Below are 21,951 nucleotides of genomic sequence, written 5' to 3'. Positions count from 1 at the left end.
TGCTGCTCTGCTGACATCCCTGCCAGAGGCTCCTTCCAATTTATGTTGGCCGTCTCCTCTCTCATACCACTGTAATTTCCCGTACTCCACTGAAATACGGCAACATCAGAGTTTACTTTCTCCTCATCAAATTTCAAACTGAACTCAATCATATTGTGATCACTGGTTCTTTGACCTTAAGCTTCCTAATCACCTCCGGTTTATTACATAACACCCAATCCAGTATAGCCGATCCTCTAGTAGGCTCAACGACAAACTGCTCTAAAAAGCCATCTCTTAGGCATTCAACAAACTCACTCTCTTGAGATCCATTGCCAACCTGATTTTCCCAATCAAACTGCATGTTAAAATCTCCCATGACCACCATAACTTTGCCCTTTTGACTCGCCTTTTCTATTTCCTGTTGTTATCTGTGGTGCGCCTCCCAGCCACTGTTGGGAGGCCTGTATATACGTGCCATCAATGTCCTTTTACCCTTGCAGTTTCTTAACTCAAACCACAAGGATACAACATCTTCCGATCCTATGTCACATCTTTGTACTGATTCGATGCCATTCTTTACCGGTAGAGCCACATTACCCTCTCTGCCTACCGTCCTACCCCTCCGATAAAACGAGTAATCTTGGACGTTCAGCTCCCAACTACAACCGTCAACACTGACATCATTCTGTTCTGTACACACTCTCTGGTTTCTATTCCCCAGCCAGTACTGGGCCAACTCTACCCTCACCCTCACCACCTTCCACCGATCAGTAAACTTGTCTTGCAGGATGACTGTGTGAAGCTACCCATTCCAGCCTTGCCTCCTGACCCAAAACACAGCTGAACCCCACCGATAAGCTGGGCGAACACTCTGACCAACACGGGGAGATTCTGTCCTGGCTCGGAGTAATGCCCAGATCAGGTCTGAGCTGTGCTGAACTCATGCCCCTATTCCCATAAACATCTGGCGCATCACCCTCTGTACCTCTCCAGGATGTTTTCGAGAGTTTTGCATCACCATGCTAGTGAATGCAGCCCTTTGCAGTGCCCGTTGTAAGATTAGGGTTCAAATCCCGTCGCTTCTTGTAAGGTGTTTGTACTTTTTCCTCGTCACAGCATGGGTTTTATCCTGCACTCCTGTCTCCTCGCACATTCCAAGCCGGATAGCTCGGGTTGGTAAGTTGTGGGCTTGCTGTATTGACACCAGGAGCATGGCATCGCCTGTGGGCTACCCAGTACAATCCTCATTCATTTGATTTCACGCAAAGGACACATTTCACTGTACGTATACCAAATAAAGATGATCCTTTCAGATTTCAGTCAGCTCCATCATGGGTACCAACTTCCGGGGGATTTTCAAAGAGTGACGCCTCAAAAAGGCAGCATCCATCACCCAGGTCATTGCCACCATCAGGGAGGAGGTACAGGAGCCTGAAGGCACACACTCAGCGATTCAGGAACAGCTTCTTCCCCTCTGTCATCCGATTCCTAAATGGACATTGAACCCACGAACCTCACTACTTTTTTATTTCTACTTTTGCACTACTTCTTTAACTTCAATATTTAATATATATACTCATTGTAATTCACTTTTTTCCCTATTATTATATATTGCAATGTACTACTGCTGCAAATATAAACAACATTCACGACTTATGCCGGTGATATTAAACCTGATTCTGATCTCGTTGAAATACTTTTGAGACTGTTGGTTGCATTTAGTTCTGTTAGTGGGTCATGCCTGGAAAATGCAAACACTCAGCTCCAGACAGCTCTTAATGCTCATCTGTGCTGATGCCCAACTTTCGTAAATAGAAGTCCCAAACTAAGGCCTCACACCAACTCCAGCCCCCACTGCCCCTTCCCTTGACCACAAAGCAGCAACCTCCTGGCGACTGAGGGCCTCTGTTGGGCCAATGTAGAACTGCAAGCACAGCGTCACACGCGGAGGACGCCTGCTGGAAAGAGGCGGAACTGCAACACAACTCAGTGGCCAACCACTGATGGGGCTCAGAACAGGAAGACCACCTACACCTCCCAGCTTAGCGCACGTAACCCACCCCATGACAACCAGCTCTGAGTTCAGGTTATCCACTCCCATCTGCACGTCATCCACATCCCCTATCCCTTCCCCATTTGCCCAAGATTATCCCTTTCCATCCCACCCTCCCAAACCTGACTCCACCTGCCCATCACCTCTCACCCGCCCTTTCCCCTCTGCAGTCCCAGTCCTGATACATGGTCTCCACCTGAAATATCAGCCACCCGTTTGCCCACTCACACCACCCTGCCTGAGCCACTGACCCCCGCCCCCAGCAGTTTGTTTTTTGCTCTGGATTCCAGCCTCTCCATCTCTTGTGCCTTCAGCTCTCAATTATCTTTCTTGTTTCCAAATGACCAACACAGGACAAGGTGTTTATGTTTTGGCTGTTTATTTACAAATATCTTAGAAAATCTGAAATAGGTTTCCAGGTATGAAGTTGAAACGCTCCAGGTTCAATAAATAGTGTGAAAGTAAACCTCCTCCTCTGCAGTGGGAGAAGTCAGGGAAGTGAACTGACTCATGGCTGCAGTGGCAAACAGGTGAATTACTGTGAGCGGCCTCAGCTTCTCTTTACTCGCTCGAAGAACCCTGCGAATATCTGTACCATTCACTTACATTCGACTGCAGCAAGGTTGTTTCGGGGAACGACAGATTGGTCCCAGAGAGTTTGATTCAGCGGCTCAACCTGCACACTCTGGCAGTGAGATTTAGCCCCTGGACTGGGAGCTTTGGCGAGGACCCAATGGTGAAGTGGTTCGAAAACACTGACAAGATCCAAGCTTACGCAAAAACCGAGCTGCAGGAAATTTATCTCTCGCTCCCATTACTTTTTAATTTTAATCATGGCATCTCAAGAGTTCCTGTCAGAACTTGACAATGTCATTGTTTAAGAAAATCTTACATTTCCCAGTTAGTAATAGGCTGTTATCTAGCGGGGCTCTGTAGGGAACATACACATTCAGATCAGCGATATGTGTAGTCAATGGGCAAGTTCCACATCATCTCCCAGTTACAAAGAACGGTGACTTTAAACTCTGCATCTCTTTCCACAGGTGCTGCCTGACTTGGGTGTGCATGCAGCCTTTTCTGTTCCTCTGCCATACCCAGCGGATGGCCCCCAGGACACAAGGTATGCCCAGTGCCCGCTGACTTGTGACTGGATGAGCTCATTCAATGTTCAGCCAGCTGAAAACGTCAGCTCCGGTTCACTCAGTTACCAGAATAATGTGATAAAGCCCCGGCCCCTATCACCCACCCCAAGGTCCTGGCCAGTCCCATATAGCTACCCCCAGTCAGGAGAAGTTATCGTCCCGAGCTGTTGTGGACCCACACATGGATACCACAGGACTGAGCACGAGGGAAGAACCCTCTCTGAAGCCCTTCCTCATTGCTGCAGCCTCGTCGTCGACCCGAATCCCACCCCCTACCCCGCTGGCCCCCACCCCGACCGGGTTTCAGTAAGGCTTGAACTTCCGTTCGGCCCTCATCACAGCGATCCTCTGCTTATCTTCTTCAAACTTCTTCCGAAGCTCGGCGATATCTGGGAAGAGAACGGCGGAGGCTGAGCTGGGGGAGGATCAGAGATGCCAGAAGATGGAGAGGGGAGAGATGTCAGGATATAGTGAGGGAGGGAGGGGAAACCCCCAGGGTGCAGGAGATGAGGGGAAATCTTACAGAGGTACACAAAACTAGGTTTCTTAAGGTTGTTGTAGCCAGGGGGTGGTATGGGGATAGGCTCCCACTGCCTATTAAATGCTCCCAATGGAGTGTGTCCCAAATAGCTTTTGACAACCAAGTTCACATGTGGTTTAGCTACTAAGCCCAGCAGAACCGTTTCTACTGACAGAATAAGGGGCAAAGGTGGGTTAAAACCACTGGCACCTTAAAACCAGTCGTTTCGGGCAGATGGGGCTTATCAAGCATGGTTGGCAGCTCATCGAGGAGAAGGAAAACTCTGATCTCAAACCTCTGCTGCCTTGCAGCTCTACCCACTCATGGGGAAGGCTTCAGGAGTAAACACCAAGGAGAAAGTCTGGAGCTGACCGGTAGTTCCTGCAGACACTGGTGTATCGGTCTCTGCCTTTCATTTGGACTCATCAGCTGTGTGGAGATTGTAGGTCTACTGTACAGGCAACAGCCTGCTCTCCATATTGTACTGCCCTGGCTTGTATATCATGTAGACAGCAGGGACGTAACATCCATCATCGATCCTGACCAACGGAGGGCCGGAATACAAAATTAAGTCTAGGCAGGGTGAATGCATGCAGGCTGGGTGAGACTAGAACTGGAAGCCACAGGTTTAATGGAAGGTGGAATATTTAAAGAGAATCTGAGGGGGAAGCTTCTTCACTCAGAGGATGGAGCGAGTGTGGAATGAGCCACCAGCAGAAGCAGTAGACACGAGTTCATTTGTAACAATTAAGAGAAGTTTGGATGGATACAAGGATGAGAGGGGTATGGAGGGATTTGGTTGGGGTGCAGATCAGGCTGACACAAATTAGATGGGTCAAAACGCTTGTTTCTATGTTGTAGTGCTCTGTGATTCAATAAAACAGGAGACCTAAGTGGGGGAAATCAGAGACACTCGTCTGTAGGACCTGGTTGTGATGGAGTGAGAACTCTTACTGGAGAGCACCGGCTGTGGTCTCACCCCTCCCCCATGTTACACTTGCCCACCACCCCATCCCGGAGTTGAAACAGAAGTAACCCCCCCCCCCGCACACCGATACGGCCAACGTCAAACTCACGCTCTCGCTTGGCGTCCTTCCGCTGCCAGCTGTAGAAGTTGAGCAGCTCTTTCTGGGCTCGCTTGCGTTTCTCCCGCTGGATCGCCTGCAGGCTGCGCGCCTCGGTCCGGGGAACACCAGGCCGGCGGCCCTTCCTGGTCACCTTCACCCAGCCCTCCTCGTCCGGGACCCCGTCCTCAGCATCAGCGGCGGCCTCCAGCTGGGGGTGGAACGAGGGGCGTGAGAGGCCCTGGCTTGTAACCCGTCATCCTCACCACACCCGCTGTGACTCACCGTCCAACCACACCCATCTACCCTACTGTCCAATCACACCACCAGCTCCTCCACATCCAACCATCAGGAACCACACACATACCCCACTCCACCCGATCCGAACCCCACCTACTCCGTGCTCATACCCACCCTGCCCGTGACGTACCCACCCAGACCATCTTCTCGCCAATAAACCACATGGCCACCCCTCCCACAGCCCCACGAGGCAGATCTGCTCATTAGCCACCCTCCACCCCCGGCACCCAGTGACAGACTGCGCCCCCCACCCTGCCGTACTTACCTCTGCTACCCGCTCATCGTGTTGCTTCATGAACTCGTTGACGTCGCTCTGTAGAGCCTCAGGGTCGATGATGCTGGATGAGTATTCCTGGATCCACTCTGGGGAAGAAACCGGACTGGAATTCAGAAGCAGCAGACGCAGCCAGCCTGGGTTCCCATTCAACAGGGGTCACACCGGCACAGTGTAACCCCCCCCCCCCCCACCCTCCTTTCCCGCTTGCCTGACTCTGGAAACACGTTTACCCACCACCCCAGGATTACGTACTCCCCCCACCCCCGCGGGGGCTGCTTTCTACCTTGCCCCAGCATTGCTCTGCCGTCACGGTCAGTGACCCCACCCGGGGTACTCACTCTGAAGGCCTGTTTTGATGGGGTGCTCCTTCGGAGACAGGACCCAAGGCTCTTGGACTTTCAGGGCGGACATCATCCCGGCTGGTTTCTTAAACACAATGTAGGCCACCTGGAAGCCCTGCAGCAAAGACAGAGGTCAGGCACCACTGTGAGAGGCAGCATCCAGCACACAGAGACACAGTCGGAAGCCAGGCACCAGTGAGAAGCAGCGTCCGGCACACAGAGACACAGTCGGAAGCCAGGCACCACTGTGAGAAGCAGCGTCCGGCACACAGAGACACAGTCGGAAGCCAGGCACCAGTGAGAAGCAGCGTCCGGCACACAGAGACACAGTCGGAAGCCAGTCCTGTCAGTCCCATCACCATAACCGACCATACCAAGGATTTGACTCCATACACTCCTCTACTCTCCCCTTCGTCAACAGGAGGTGGTGAAGAAAACAGCGCTCACCATTAAGGACCCCCACCACCTGGGACACACTCTCTTCACACAGAGTTGTAGCAGGAAACGTTCTCCCCCAGTATTAGTGTGCAAAGTGTCTAAAAGTGATTCCATGTAATGTTGGAGGAAAAAAATTAAAAATGTTCCCAGGGAGCCTTAGGAGCCAGAATGTAGAGGGGCCGTTTTGGACCCAGTCTTAGAGAATTACAGACGAGGAGGAATTTCTTTATCCAGAGGATGGTGAATCTCATTGCCACAGGCAGCTGTGGAGGCCAAGTCATTGGGTGTATTTAAGGCAGCGGTTGATAGGATCTTGGTAAGTCAGGGCATGAAACGGTACAGGGGGAAGACAGGAGAATGGGGACGAGAGGGAAATGGATCAGCCGTATTGAAATGGCGGAGAAGACTAGGTGAGCTGATTGGCTTAATTTTGCTCCCATGTCTTATGGTATTATTAGTGGCTGAAGTGTCAGTGGGAGAACATTTCAGAGACGATAACCATAACTTTGCACTTTTCAAGGTTGTTATGGAAAGAGATGACGGTGGTCCAGAAACTAAGGTCCCGAATTGGAGGAAGGCCAATTTCTAAACCAGACAGAACTTGGCAAAAGTAGACAGGGAGGAGTTACTTTGCTGACAGGTCAACATCGGACTAGTGAATCATTTTGAGGTGAATGAGAGTTCAGGGGCAACGTGTTCCCGGACACTGGAACACAAGCATGGCAAATCTGATGTCAGGGATCTAGATTTGGAAACCGGATGCACCTCAAGTGCCAGGGTGGAGCGGAGCAGTAGGGCGGAAAAAAGATTAGGAGAGCAAAGGGGGGTAATATTTCTGGCAGACAACACTATGGGGAAATTCCAAAGCATTTTTCTGTATATTAATGGGAATGAGGTCCCATAAGGAACCAACACAGTAACACATGTGGATACAGGACACAGCTCAGCTCTAAACAAACACTTTTCACCTGTATTCACTAAGGAGAAGGCTATTTTAGATGGAGAATTCAGGGTGCACAGTGGAAGGGGAAGACAGTGAAACGCTGGAACACATTATCATTACAAGAGAGGTGTTATACATTCAGTGTCCACTTCATAAAGTACACCTTCTCGTTAATGCAAATATCTAATCAGCCAATCATACGGCAACAACTCAATGCATGAAAGCATGCAGACGTGGTCAAGAGGTTCAGTTGTTGTTTGGACCCAACATCAGAATGGGGAAGAAATGTGATCCAAGTGACTTTGACCGTGGAATGATTGTTGGTGCCAGATGGGGTGGTTTGAGTATCTCAGAAACTGCTGATCTCCAGGGATTTTCACAAGCCTTGAGCTTACAGAGAATGGTGCGAGAAACAAAAAAAACATCCAGTGAGCGGCAGTTCTCTGGGCAAAAACGCCTTGTTAATGAGAGATGTCAGAGGAGAATGGCCAGACTGGTTCAAGCTGACAGGACAGCGACAGTAACTCAAATACTTTCCAACAGTGCTGTGCAGAAGAGCACCTCTGAATGCACGACATGTCGAACCTCCAGTGTTTGGGCTACAGCAAAAGACCACACTGGGCTCTACCCCTGTGGCCACGTTATTCCGTAGACTCCTGTACCAAATAAAGTGGTTACTGAGTGCACGTCTCACTGGGCTTTAAAGTGGATAACCACCCCCACCCCCCGGGGCTGATGGGATGTATTCTGGATCACCACTGATAGGCGAGAAAAGAGATTGCTAGGGCCACCAAGCAAGGTCTCCCTCCCTCAATACTCTTCAGGGCCAAGGATCCTTGAAGGTGGCAGCACAGGTCGATAAGGTAAAGGTGGAATATTGGATCCTTGTCTTCAATAGCTGGGACACAGAACAAACTCAGGGAGGTTGTGGTACTTCTTTATAAAACCTTGCTGGTTAGACAACTGCTGCAACACTTTGCATAGACAACACTATTGGAAGGACACAGGTGACCTGAAGGGTGAGGGGTTCACTAGAAAACCACAAAAATCGATGAAGGCAAGAGTGTTGACTTATCCAGACTTCAGGCTTTTAATAACGTCCCACATGGCAGGCACAAAGGATCCGAGGCATATTGGGAAACTGGATCCAAAATTGGTTTTGTGATAGGAAGAAGGCAGTGGTACACGACTAAGAAGTCTGGAAGTACCGCAGGGATCAGTGCTGGAGCCTTCGTCATTTATAATGTATAAATGACAAGATGAGAACCGGGGCTCTGAATGCTAAGATCGCAGGCAAAATGAAAACAGACAAGGAATATTATCTAAGCAGGGCATAACTCAACTGGAAAGTTGTAGAGAGTGGAGGTTGATGGAATTAAACAGACAGGCGTAAGGTGACGTATTTCGGGAATCAAATTCTGGAAGGACATATACACCAAGTATATATAGGACCATACATCATATAGGATCATAGGAATGTTGATATACAGACAGACAGCAAGGAAAGGTAGCAACACCTCTGCCACAATTATTCTCAGCACTGGCACACCACAATGCTGCGTCCTCACCTACCTACCCACTACCGGGCATTCACAACTGTGCGGCCAGATACACTCCAGCTACACGATGCCAGATGATGCCACCGCAGTGGATCGTATTTCAAATACCAACGAGTCACAGGACAGAGAGCCCAGTGACAACATTTTCCTCAATGCCAGCAAAGCAAGAGAGCTGGTCACTGGCTTCAGGAAGTGGGACGACGAAGATGCTCCTGTTTACATTAATGGTGCTGAGGACGAGAACATCCTGCGCCAGCCACATCAATGCCACAGTCAAAAGTTCACCAACACCTCTACTTCTTCATAAAGCTAAAGACATTTGGCACGCCTCCATCGACCCTTACCAAATGTTATCGATGCACCACAGTAGGCATTCTCTGGAGGTGCACCATGGCTTGGCAGGGCAACTGCTCTGTACGTGATAACAAGAAACTGCACAGAGATGTGGATACAGTCCAGCACATCACAGATCCATGGGATCTGTCTATACTTCTTGCTTCCTTTGTATGGCAGACAGCATAATCAAAGGACCCACCCACCCTGGACATCCTCGCTTCAACCTCTTCCCATCAAGCAGAAGATACAAAAGCCTGTGACTCTATACTTATAAAACTACTGATTATTTCCTTAGTACAACAAGGTAGAATCTTAACCTTACAATCTACCTCACTAAGAGCTTGCATGCTCTGTCTACCTGTAGTGTATGTGTTATTGTTTAACTTTGTGCTACCTCAATTGTACTATTCATGGTAATGAATTGATCAGTGTGGACGCTACATAAGCCGAGCTTTTCACTGTACCTCGGAACATGTGACAATAAACTGATGTAGAACACAGAACATTGAACAGGTCAGCACTGTGAGGCCCTTCAGCCCACAATGCTGTTCTGACCTTTTAACCTACTCCAAGATCAATCAATCACTTCCCTCCCACATAGCCCAGCACTTTTCTTTCAGCCACGTTCTTTAAATGTCTGTAACGTATCTGCCTCTATCTTCATGCCTGACAGTGTATTCATGCACCACTACTCTGTGTGAAAGATCTACCCCTGACATTTCCCCCTATATCTTCCTTCAATCATTTTAAGATTATGCCCTCTCAGATTAACCGTTTCTGCCCTGGGGTAAGGCATTGGTGGTCCACTCTAAGCCTCTTATCACCTTATACACCTCCATCATGTTACCTTTTCTCCTCGTTGCTCCAAAGTGAAAAGTCCCAACTCACTCAACCTTTCCTCATAAAACATCCTCTGCACCCTCTCTAAAGCTTCCACATCCTTTATAACGAGGCAAGCAGAACTGAACACAATACTCCAAGTGTGATCTGACCAGGGTTTTACAGAGCTGCAACATTACCTCACAGTTTCTGAACTCAGTCCCCTGACTAATGAGGGTGTAAATACCATAAACCTTCTTAACAACCCTATTGACTTGCGCAGCTCAGAGGGATCTATGGACGTGGACTCCAAGATCCCTCTGTTCCTCCAGACGGCAAAGAATCCTTACTCTGCCCTCTGCCTGGATTTACCTGGGGGTGTTCCCCAACAGTGACGACACAGGCAGAGAGGGAGCCATTTGGTGAGCATGCCTTCATTGGGAGAGCACTGAGAAGAGGAGCTGGGACATGGTGCTGCAGCCATAGAAAACACCAGTTAATTGCATTTGGAGTACTGCGCCCAGTTCTGGTAACCACGCTACACAAAGGATGTAGCAGAATTACGGAACAGCACAGAAGAGACTCACCAGGATGCTGCCAGGGATGGAGATCTGAGGTTAAAAGGTGAATTTGCACAGGCTGTGTTTAATCTCACTGGAACATAGGAGGGTCAGGTGACATTATAGCGGTTTATAAAATTATGAGCAGCATCGATAGGATAGGTGGTTTTAATTTTTTCCCAGCAAGCTTTTGGTGAAAGGGAAGAAACTTAACGAGGATCAAAGGGGCAGGTTTTTAAGGAGAAGGTGTTGCCGAAGGTAGATACAGTTATAACATTTAAAAGACACTGGGACAGGTACCTGGATAGGAAAGGTGTAGAGCAGGGGTTCTACCTTTCGTTACGCTATGGACCAATACCATCAAGCAAGGGGTCTGTGGATCCCCAGTGTAAAGGAATACAGGCAAATGGGTTTAGTGAAATTGAGGATGGACTAGGTGGGCTGGAAGTGCACATTTCTATAATGTACGATTCTATAATTTCACATTGTCTGGGATGGTGCATTTCAGTTATGAGAATCAATAACTTTGGTTTATTTTCTTTGGAGTACAGCAACCTGAGAGACTTGATAAAAATATGGAAAATTATCAGTGGCGCAGAGAGGGAGATGGTAAGAAACTTAACACCATCATCAGAAACTGGGAGGTGTAGGTTTAGGGCAAGAGTTCCCTACCTTTTTTTATGTCATGGACCTCGGGGTCTGTGACACCAGGCTCGAAATCCTCGGCTAAGAGCAATAATTCAGAGGTACTCAGAGGCAGAACTTTCCAGGTGTAATCCAGAACGCGTTGTTCAACTGGGTGCCGGAGACAGGTACTCTCGGAGTACGTAGGAATGATCTAGATGAGTACTTGAATCACCGAGGCAGGGAAGGTTATGGACAAAGTGATGACAAAGGCAGCATAAAAGGCACTGATGTCGTGGGCTGAAGGCCCTGTTTGTGTGTTGTGTAATTGTGTGTCGAGGAGCGGGACACAGGCTACACCTGGGTAAGAGCACTTCCCCCCGAGCACTGGATTCTTTCCTGCCATCCAGAGCAACAACCACTCTCACCCTTCTAACATGTGCAGCACCTTGGCCATTTGTTCTGGCCAGTCCTCGCTGCATGTCCTGGCTCGCCTAATCAAGACTCCCAACACCTTCAGGTAACTGGATTTGGCAGGAAAGGGTCAGTCAAACCAGCTGCGAAAGTATACCCCTCCCCCCCACCGTTCTGCAAAGAGTGATTCTGCCACTCCTGGACAAACCAACCCCTCTCCCTGCCAAACTCTGTTAAAAGGTCCAGAGAGAGTTCCATCCTCAGCACCTTTCAGTGTACTGGCCACACTCAGGATCTACAAATCCTTTTATTCAAATGACAGAACAGCTACGGGAGGGGGGGAAAGAGAGGGGGGGGAAGAGAGGGGGGGAAGAGAGGGGGGGAAGAGAGGGGGGGAAGAGAGGGGGGGAAGAGAGGGGGGGAAGAGAGGGGGGAAGAGAGGGGGGGAAGAGAGGGGGGGAAGAGAGGGGGGAAGAGAGGGGGGGAAGAGAGAGGGGGAAGAGAGAGGGGGAAGAGAGAGGGGGGAAGAGAGAGGGGGGAAGAGAGAGGGGGGAAGAGAGGGGGAGAGACAGACAGACACACAGAGGGCTGCTCAACCTGGGGTCCACAGACCCCTCAGTTAATAGAAGGGGTCCATGGCATAAAAAAGGTTGGGAACTGCTGCTTTAGGAGATTGAATGCGAGACCGTCTAGGTCAGATCTGACAAGTTCTATCCATTCTTTTCAGCCAAACCGCCAGAAGAGATGACTTGACAGTTGAGTCTTACTCGCCCACTGTCACAGGGCAGACCGCTCCCAAGGCAAACAGCAAACCAAAACTTCACTTGACCTATGACCGTTATACAGGATGTTCACTGATAGCTGAAATCCCACGAGTTGCCCCACGACACCATTCCCACACACATCGTTTAGTAATGCCAATGACAGTCAGTGGGCAGTGTATAAGGAGAAACTCACTCACGACTCTCTGATCTGAAGTCAACTCCTTTCAGACCACCCCAGCAATGATTCCCAGCTCATCCTTATGGTCTTCCAGTTCACCTCTACATTCACACGCTCCAAATAACTCTGGCTTGCAAAGATAATCACACCAGACACTGAAACATTACCTCCGCAGGTTTCCTGGAGAAAAACTTTGATTTCTTTGCCTCAGGTTTGGTTCCTGGGCCTGGTCTGTCTTGTAGTTCCACTGACACGACGGCACCGCATTGTGAAAAGAGCCTGTGCACACTCTCCTAGTGCCCAACACAGAAGGACAAAAACTTCAGGCAGATTCAGTGATGCTAAACTAATATTAAAAAATATTCTAAGGAACAGATTTTCGTGGTAGTAGAGTACAGCAAATCCCCTTTGTCTACCCAACCACCCTCAAGACTCAACGCCCAGTGTGCTGGCCCCCACTTTCATCCCTATTTCGAGGGCCTGCAACCAGCTGGCACCCTCACCTCAGTGTCCAGGGCTCATTAACAGTTAGGGAAGATTTACACGATTAGCAGTGGGAGGCATAATCTCATATGAAAAGATTGGACAGCCCAGATTACATCACTGGAGTGTAGAGGAGTGAGAGGGGACTTGATTGAAACACAAGATACTGTTGAGGTTTCTGGTGGAAGGATCAAGAGGTCAGCTGCTTTAGAGATAAGGTGAACTTCTCTCTTACTGACAGCTTTTGGGGTTCTCTTCTGCAAATAGTGCCATTAACAGAACCTCTGAATATATATATTTGTAAGAAGACTGATTCTTGTAAGCGAAGGGCTAAGAGGTTCGGGCGGGAAATCAGAGTTGAGGTTACAGCTGGATCGGACTGTCACATGGTGGAGCAGCTTCAAGAGGCTGAGGGGCCGTTCCCACTCCCAATTTCGATCTCCTCCGCTTCCCCCAGCGCCCTCCTTCCTTCTCACGGGATCCCACCCGTCTTCTCCCCTTACCCCACACCACCATCGACCTCCCGACCCTCCCCGGTACCTGGGTGCAGTAGGGCGGCACGTTGAGCACGAACAGCGTGCGGTTCTGAGGCCGGGCGGCAGCAGGTTCACGGGCCCGGTGCGGCTTCACCAGGAGGCAGCGGGAGACCGGGCTCTTGTCCAGGAACCTCACGGGGATCTCTGGCGGGGGAGAGAGGGAAGTCAGTCCGGTCCCACAGAAGACTGCACGCATCACCCCCTGCCCCTCCCGGCTCCCTGAGTCTCCCCTCACCCCTACCCCTCGGTACCTGAGAAACCCGCCGACTCCGCTCCGCCGACTCCATCACCGCGCGGCGCCATCACACGACCAGGATGCAACGCGCGACTCTGCGCCTGCGCGGTGGTGGGAGGGGACCACGGCCAGCTTCCCGAGTGACGTCACGTTCATTATGTCAATGGGCCTTCAGCTCATCTGAATGTTATACTATCCATGTCAGTCACAAAGTTAAATCAATCAACACGACATATAACATGAAAGTGAAGAATCTTGAACCAGTCACCCACCACCCATATCTTGGTGTTGAAATTAGCAAGGATCTTAACTGGGCATGGCACGTCAATCAGATTTACAGTCAAAGCAAACAAAATGCTGAAGAAACCTCCACTCATGTAGTAAATCCGTCAAGGTCACGGCATACAAGGCGCTCGTCCGTCCAAAGCTTGAGTATTGTGCGGCCATATGGGATCCCCATCAAGCTAACAATAAGAAATCCAACGCCGTGCTGCTCGATTTGTGCTAAACGATTACAGCAGGAAATCCAGTGTCACCAACATGCTCTCTAACCTTCAATGGGAACCACTTGAAAACCGACTAACTAAACTACGGTTAAACTCCGTTTTCAAAGAAGTTCACAACATCACGCCATCAAACATCCAAATTCGTCACAGGGTCAGTTCAACTCGACAGTAAACTGGACTTTACATACTGGAAACCCCTTCCTTCAACAAGATTTGCTACCAGTGCTCCCGCTACCCAAGGTCAACAAGAGAGTGGGAATCTTCTGCCGCCAGACCTGCGCAGTATTTCTGACATTAATATTTTAAAGATAGACTCAATCAAATCAATTTAGGGGATCTAGTCAAAAGAGCTCACTTTACAATTTAACTCTCATGCCGTTCACACCGACTGCGCGTTATAACAGCCGTCCGGCAGTGCTTGCGCAGTACCGGGCAGAAACACTCTTGTCCGGTTCGTGGGCGTGTGGAACAGGAGGCGATGGGGAGAAGGGTGGGAAGAGGCAAATACTTGGATGTGCACCTGATGTGTCAAACCTAGGCTGCTGTCTGGGCGCTGGAAATGGGATCAGGCTGCCAGCCATAGGCAGCTGGATACGTGCGTACAATATACTGTGTATGTTAATCAAAATGGCTTCTTTGGTTTGCTAGAGTAGGAATGCTTTTATGTCTGATAAATGTTCTCTCTCGCAGTTGTTTAGCTTTGGACTTGCTGATATGGGGATTGTATTCATTTGTTGACCAATGGGGAGTGTTATTTTGTCTTGTGAGGCTGGGAGCTTGGGGGTTTCGCGGTCTTTTCGGGGGAGGCGGGAAGGAGACGCCGAGGAAGGTGGACGCGCGCTGCACTGCTCGGTCGACCACCGGGGGTGATCCCAGGTGCGAGGACGTGGAGGTCGGAGGAAAGTGACGAGGGGTTGCCTGGTTCGATGGTTGAGCTCCAACGATGTGCACTAAACTGACTGAACTTTGATAAGTTGGCGCCTTTTACTTTATTTTCTTATCCTTCATACATACTGTATTGCATAGTACTCTTTTAGTTTTAGTAAAATCTTTAAAGTGTATTCCATAACGGTATTTGGTGTGAGTTTGATATTGTGTGTCTACGGATGGAGGGAGTTTACGCAAAAGCCGTTCTTGATACGGGATCGCAGGTGACCTTATTGTACCGGTCTTTCTACAACAAATATCTAAAGCATTTGCCCGTAACCCCATTTGACGCCTTGCAGATTTGGGGTGTGAGCGAGGGTGACTACCCGTACGATGGGTACCTATCGGTGAGATTGGAGTTCTCGGAGGGCGATGTGGGAGTGTTCGAAGCTATTGAGACGTTGGCGTTGGTGTGTCCGGACCCGGTGGAAACCGGTGGTGCTGCCCTCCTGGTGGGGACTAACTCCCCCGTTGTGCGAGGCTCCTGGGAGCTTGTAAGGAGAAAGGGGGGGGGGGAACACTTTCCGGAGACCCTCTCAGTGCATCCAGTGTTTCGAGCTGTATTCGAAGGGGTTGCCCCCCAAGGGCTGGACCCGGAGTGTAAACGAGGGACGGTGTGGTGTACGCAGGCGAGGCCCAAGGTGATTCGACCAGGGGAGGTAGCACCCGTGATGGGGACCCCCAGATTCCCCGGAGTGCCGACGGGCGAAGCCCTGTTAGTAGACGCCCCGGACGATCTTGAGGGGGAGACACGATTTCCGGCGGGGGTGCTGGTGAGGCCCGAAGTGCAGAGACCGGGGGTGATACATGTGAGGCGTATAGCCGTAAGTGAAAAGGAACACAATGGCAAAGGAAATCACCTTTAAGAGGGGAATACCGCTGGTTCATCTGTTCCCGGTGACGGTAATGTCTAGCGCCCCAGTGAGGACCCCTAACGGGGAGGGATTGGAGCATCGAAGGGAGCTGACCGCTGAAGTCTTTAACTTCGGGGATTCCCCTGTGTCGCCGGAGTGGAAACACAGGCTAGTGGAGAAGATGCTGAAGATGGAAGCTGTTTTTTCTCGGGGTGAGTTTGACGTAGGCTGCTCCAAAAGCACTCGCCACACCATCCGGGTGACGGGGGACACCCCGTTCCGAGAGAGATCCCGGCGGCTGGCCCCAGCAGATGTTGAAGATGTGCGGCAGCACTTGTGCAAGTTGAAGGAAGCCGGAATCATAGCTGAGTCTCGAAGTCCTTATGCGTCCCCAATAGTGGTGGCGCGGAAGAAGAATGGGCGAGTGCGCATGTGTGTTGACTATAGGACTTTGCATCGGCGGACTGTCCCTGATCAATATACCGTCCCGAGGGTCGAGGACGCGTTGGCCTGCCTGAGCGGAGCGAAGTGGTTCAGTGTGCTTGGACTTAAGAAGTGGGTATTACCAGATCCCGATGAGTGAGGGCGATAAAGGGAAGACAGCCTTTATCTGCCCGCTGGGGTTCTTTCAGTTCGAACGAATGCCCCAAGGCATATCGGGAGCCCCAGCCACCTTCCAGAGGCTCATGGAGAGAACTGTGGGGGATATGAATCTGCTGGAGGTGCTGGTGTACCTGGACGATTTGATAGTGTTTGGATCGACTTTGGAGGAACATGAAGAGCGGCTGTTAAGTAGGAAGGGCTGAAGCTTTACCTGGACAAATGCCAGTTCTGCAAGTCGTCGGTTAGCTACGTTGGCCATATCATTTCGCGAGAGGGAGTGGCTACTGATCCAACCAAGACAGAGGCCGTGACCACCTGGCCGAGACTTCAGAACGTGAGCGCTCTGCGCTCATTTTTGGGGTTCTGTGGGTATTACCGGCGATTTGTGAAAGGATACGCCAAAATGTGTCACCCGTTGACTCAGCTGTTGTGTGGCTATCCCCCGGTGGGAAAGAAAAGGACGGGGGACCAGAGGCAGGACGCTGGAGGATACTGGAACCCGGCGGAACCTTTTGGTTCGAGATGGGATGATCGATGTGAAGAGGCGTTCCGATCTTTGAAAAGGGCACTGACCCAGGCCCCGGTGTTGGCTTTTGCCGATCCCCAGAAGCCAGGATGCCAGTCGAGAGGGTCTCGGGGCTGTTCTGTACCAGGAGCATGGCAAAGCATTGAGGCCGGTAGCCTTTGTCAGCCGAAGCTTGTCGCCATCTGAGAGAAACTATCCCACTCACAAGTTGGAGTTCCTGGCGCTGAAGTGGGCGGTGGTGGACAAGTTGAGCGATTACCTGTACGGGGCCAAGTTTGAGGTGAGAACGGATAACAATCCTGACTTCGGCTAAGCTGGATGCCACAGGACATCGGTGCCTGGCGGCCTTGTCGGTATATGATTTCAGCCTGAAGTACCACCCAGGAAGCAAGAATGTCGATGCGGATGCTTTGTCAGGTCGGGAGCCGGGGGAACAGGAGAAGGACGAGGAGTGGGAGAGTGTCCCTGCCCCTGGAGTGAAGGCGATGTGTCAGTTTGCTATCACCGTGAAGGCCAAGGGAAGAGGGAGGCTGGAACGAGCCGTGGACCATTTGGGGGTTTTTGATGACGCCATACCCCTAGCTTACTGTGACCTGACCGCACTGCGGACTAAACTGTTGCCAGAACTGAGTCCGGGGGAAGTGGCAGCTGCTCAGCAAAATGACCCGGGCATTGGCACAGTGTGGAGAGCGGTCGAGAGGGGGATGTGGCGTTGGCTGAGAAGGCGAAACACCCGTCCGTGCCTCTGTTGTTGAAGGAGTGGCCTCGGTTAAAGTTAAAGAACCAAGTCTTGTACCGGGTCACGGCACCTCCGGACCAACCCCGCCGTTGGTAACTGGTCCTGCCGGAGAAGTATCGGCAGACTGTACTCCAGGCCTTGCATGATGATTCTGGACACTTGGGGGTAGAAGAGACCCATGGATTACTCAAAGACCGGTTCTACTGGCCCCGGACGAGGGGAGAGGTTGAAGAATACTGTAGGGGATGCAGTCGTTGCATCCGGAGGAAGACCCTGCCCGCGTTGGCGGCTCCACTGTCGCACTAGCAGAGTGCGGGACCTCTGGACCTGGTATGTATGGATTTTCTGTCGATTGAGCCTGACACCAGCAACACCGCGAATGTCTTAGTCATCACCGATCATTACACTCGCTATGCTCAGGCATTTCCCACTAAGGATCAGAAGGCGACGACAGTGGCGAAGGTGTTATGGGAGAGGTATTTTGTTCATTACGGCCTTCCCAGGCGAATCCATAGCGATCAGGGGCGGGACTTTGAGAGCCGCCTTATCCATGAATTACTGACTATGCTTGGGGTTGAGAAATCCAGAACTACCCCTTATCACCCACAGGGAGATCCTCAGCCAGAGAGGTTCAACAGGACCCTGTTGGATATGCTCGGGACGCTGGAGATTGGGCAAAAAAATAAGTGGAGTCGTCGTATTGGACAATTGGTCCACTGTTACAATTGTACTCGCAATGACGCTACAGGGTACTCGCCTTATTATCTGATGTTCGGGCGGGAAGCGAGGTTGCCCATTGACTTGTGTTTTGGGGGTGAAGTGGGTGAATTACCCGGGAAGCCCTATCTCAAGTATGTGTCCGACATGAAGAGGGAGTTACAGAGGGCGTACGAGTTGGCCGAGGCAGCGGCTACCAAACAAAATCAGAGGAATAAGATGAGATATGATCAAAAGGTGAATTTTGCCCAATTATTGTCGGGCGACCGGGTCCTTTTACGGAATTTGGGACTCCCCGGTAAGCACAAGTTGGCAGATCGATGGGCGGCCAGCCCCTATGTGATAGAGAGCCAGATGCCAAATCTACCGGTTTACCGGGTGAAACTTGAGGATGGGAATGGGCTTGTCAAGGTACTCCATCGGAATCACCTGCTGCCCCTGGGTCAAGCGGTGCGGGTGGACAAGGAGCCAGAGTGGGAGGTTGCGCCTAGTACCAGGACTCTGCGAGGGCGCGGAGCGAGGGTAGAGGCCGCTGCTGAAGAGCGGGGACGGGTCCCTAACCCGGGAATGGATACCGATTCGGAAGAGGACGACTCAGATGAGTGGCCCCTGCTCCCATTCGCTGGCGCTCCAGTACCAGAAGAGCCCTTCCCCTACTGAGTTGGGCGAGAGGAGGGAAGGTGTTGATTGTCAGATGGAGAGACAGCCAGCGTTGGGGGGAGAGAGGGGGGAACCCCGTGAGGATCTGACAGGTAGACCTGGGGTGTCCAAGGCAGAGAGTTCGCAGGTGAAGAGGGAGCCCAGTGAGGCGGAAGGGGTACGGAGATCTCAGAGGAGTAGGCGTCCCCCGGAGCAGTTGACAGATGTGGTGCCAGGAGAACCGAGTGTGATTTCTACTGCTCTGGGTAGTTATGTCGTTGCTTTCTGCACCTGGGTTGGGTTTTGTGTGTTGCAAGAAGCCTTGGGGAACTCTGGTACTGTCATGAGGGCATGACATTTGCTGGTGGGGGGAGAATGTACAATGTACTGTGTATGTTACTCAAAATGGCTTCTTTGGTTTGCTAGAGTAGGAATGCTTTTATGTCTGATAAATGTTTTCTCTCGCAGTTGTTTAGCTTTGGACTTGCTGATATGGGGATTGTATTCATTTTTTAACCAATGGGGAATGTTATTTTGTCTTGTGAGTCTGGGAGCTCGGGGGTTTCGCGGTCTTTTCGGGGGAGGCGGGAAGGAGACGCCGAGGAAGGTGGACGTGCGCTGCACTGCTCGGTCGACCACCGGGGGTGGTCCCAGGTGCGAGGACGTGGAAGTCGGAGGAAAGTGACGAGGGGTTGCCTGGTTCGATGGTTGATCTCCAACGATGTGCACTAAACTGACTGAACTTTGATAAGTTGGCGCCTTTTACTTTATTTTCTTTTCCTTCATATAAACTCTTTTAGTTTTAGTAAAATCTTTAAAGTGTATTCCATAACGGTATTTGGTGTGAGTTTGATACTGTGTGTACGCAGAGCATAAACTTGATTCTCACAGCACCTGCGTGTACGGGAGGTGGGGTTGGTGAGTGGCTGGATCTCCTTTTCCCCTAGGCATATACCAGCCTGTTGGGTAAGTGTTACATGTGTATCAATGATTCAGTGCCACTCCACCCGAGGCATCTCTTCACAGCTCTAAATTTACATCGATGTCAGAACCCGACCCACGTGGTGGGTCAGGCAGCATCTGTGGAGGGAAATGGGAAAGTCAACACGTTGGGTCAAGACCCTTCTTCTGGACTGCTCATCATCTCATCTCCATCTAGTCCCCACCCAGTCCCAGCTACAAGCTCTCCCAACTTTCAGCTGCCCGGTTCCGCACCGTCTTAATTTCACCAGTCCAGCTGCAGGGTCCCGATCTGAAACATCGACTATTTATTTCCCCCCAGTATCAGAATCGCGTTTATTATCACTGATATATGACATTAAAGTTCTTGTTTTGTGGCAGCAGTACAGTGCAAGACACAAAAAGAAAGCTAAGTTATAATAAATAAATAGTGCAAAGAAAGTGAGGTAGAGTTCATGGATCATTCAGAAATCTGATGGTGGAGGGAAGTTGTTCCTGAAACCTCGAGTGTTGGTGCTCAGACTCCTTTACTTCCTACCTGATGGTAGTAGCAACACGGTATGCCCTGGATGGTGAGGGTTCTTAATGATGGATGCTACCGTTTACAGATGTCCCAACACTGCTGATCTGCCGAGTTCTTCCAGCATCTTGTGCATTGCTCCAGATTCCAGCATCTTCAGCTTCTTCTGCCACCAGCAGACCTACCTATTCCCCTGCAGCATTGGAATAGGTACAGGACAAACTTATCTAGTCCTGTACAGGAAGAATTGACACTGACACCAAGACCATTTCTCAGAGGTGGCGAATTCCTGCTTTCAATCCCCAAGAGGTACAAGCCCTGGGCAAAAAACCCTTCATACTAAACAAAGATCTATCGTCTTATTTCACCCCTTACACCACACTCCTTTACCAGACCTGTGTAAGGTCACTGGCAAGATGGAGCAGACCAAGAGGATGGGATTCTGACCAGTGGCTTGAATTTGGCCCATGTTCTACACAGGAGGGTGATAGAGCCAGAAAGGTACTTGGATCTGCAGCTGATGTCAAACCAAGACTGCTGTCTTGAGGTGTAATTCGGCTGCCGGATAGCATTCATCCATCATCCCAGAATCAAGCAAGACCAGCAGACGAGGTGCAAAGCTGCTGCAATGGAGCATGGCATTTCCATTCTGGACAGGAGCCTTCTCTCAGCTAAACCCCAGCCCACAGCTCAGCGACTTCTGAAATGCTGGAGGCAGATGTAAAATCATCATAACTCAGCAGTGCCGTGTACCGGTATTTATTCAGTTATTTAGAGATACAGTGCATAACAAGCACTCCCAGCCCAAAGAACTGCACTGCCCAGGGAGCCATCTATTTAGTCACAGGACAGTTTACAATTTATCAACCAGTAAGTCTTTGGACTGTGGAAGGAAACCCATGCGGTCAAGGAGGGAATGTAACAACTTCTTATGGACGGTACTGGAATTGAGCTCTGAACTCCGATACCCCGAGCTGTAATAGCATCATGCTACACTACCGTGGTGCCCTTGGTCAAACGCCAACCACAATATCCGGGGATTACTAAATATCAGCCATGTCTCTGCTTTTCATTATGAGATCAGTAGGATTGTCCTGATGGGATATTAAGGTTATACCTCGGACCTTTGGTGAGTAGAGGAATTTGACAGCATTACCAGTGTGTAATAGGAGTCAATGACCAAACACAAGAAACAAAGACGCCCTAGGGAAAGCATGGATAGTGCATGAGATAATCAGTGCATTGCAGACACTACATCCGGAATGTAGATTTCAGGAACTTTCATGCTCAGTTTGAAGGAATCACTGATCCATTATTTCAATAAAAATATTCAAAATATTGGAAGTTTAGCTTTATTTGTCATGTATACATCAAACTGCGTCATTTACATCA

At 50.3% G+C, this 21,951-nt stretch overlaps 1 protein-coding gene across 1 annotated transcript; it reads right to left on the bottom strand.

Annotated features, from left to right (window-relative positions):
• Positions 1 to 2,397: 2,397 nt before the first annotated feature.
• Positions 2,398 to 13,664, bottom strand: rrp7a (ribosomal RNA processing 7 homolog A). Its single transcript, XM_073033983.1, has 7 exons — positions 13,585 to 13,664; positions 13,338 to 13,477; positions 12,482 to 12,607; positions 5,677 to 5,794; positions 5,327 to 5,424; positions 4,774 to 4,972; positions 2,398 to 3,566 (listed from the first exon to the last, which is right to left on the bottom strand). Exons 1-7 carry the CDS (start codon positions 13,634 to 13,636, stop codon positions 3,481 to 3,483), a joined length of 819 nt encoding a protein of 272 aa, XP_072890084.1. The 5' UTR covers positions 13,637 to 13,664; the 3' UTR covers positions 2,398 to 3,480.
• Positions 13,665 to 21,951: the final 8,287 nt, after the last annotated feature.

Source organism: Hemitrygon akajei, chromosome 31 (assembly GCF_048418815.1).
Source record: "Hemitrygon akajei chromosome 31, sHemAka1.3, whole genome shotgun sequence".
NCBI classification, from domain to species: domain Eukaryota; kingdom Metazoa; phylum Chordata; class Chondrichthyes; order Myliobatiformes; family Dasyatidae; genus Hemitrygon; species Hemitrygon akajei.
This window is presented reverse-complemented; position numbering and strand designations above follow the sequence as displayed.

Bases quoted from the DNA above. Each gene is read 5' to 3' on its own strand.
- rrp7a (XM_073033983.1), bottom strand. From the start codon at position 13,636: ATGGCGCCGCGCGGTGATGGAGTCGGCGGAGCGGAGTCGGCGGGTTTC. The intron at 13,478-13,584 runs GTACCGAGGGGT...CTCCCCCGCCAG, and splicing joins GGAGTCGGCGGGTTTCTCAG to AGATCCCCGTGAGGTTCCTG. The intron at 5,795-12,481 runs GTAATGTTTCAG...TCTTTGCTGCAG, and splicing joins TCTCCAGGAAACCTGCGGAG to GGCTTCCAGGTGGCCTACAT.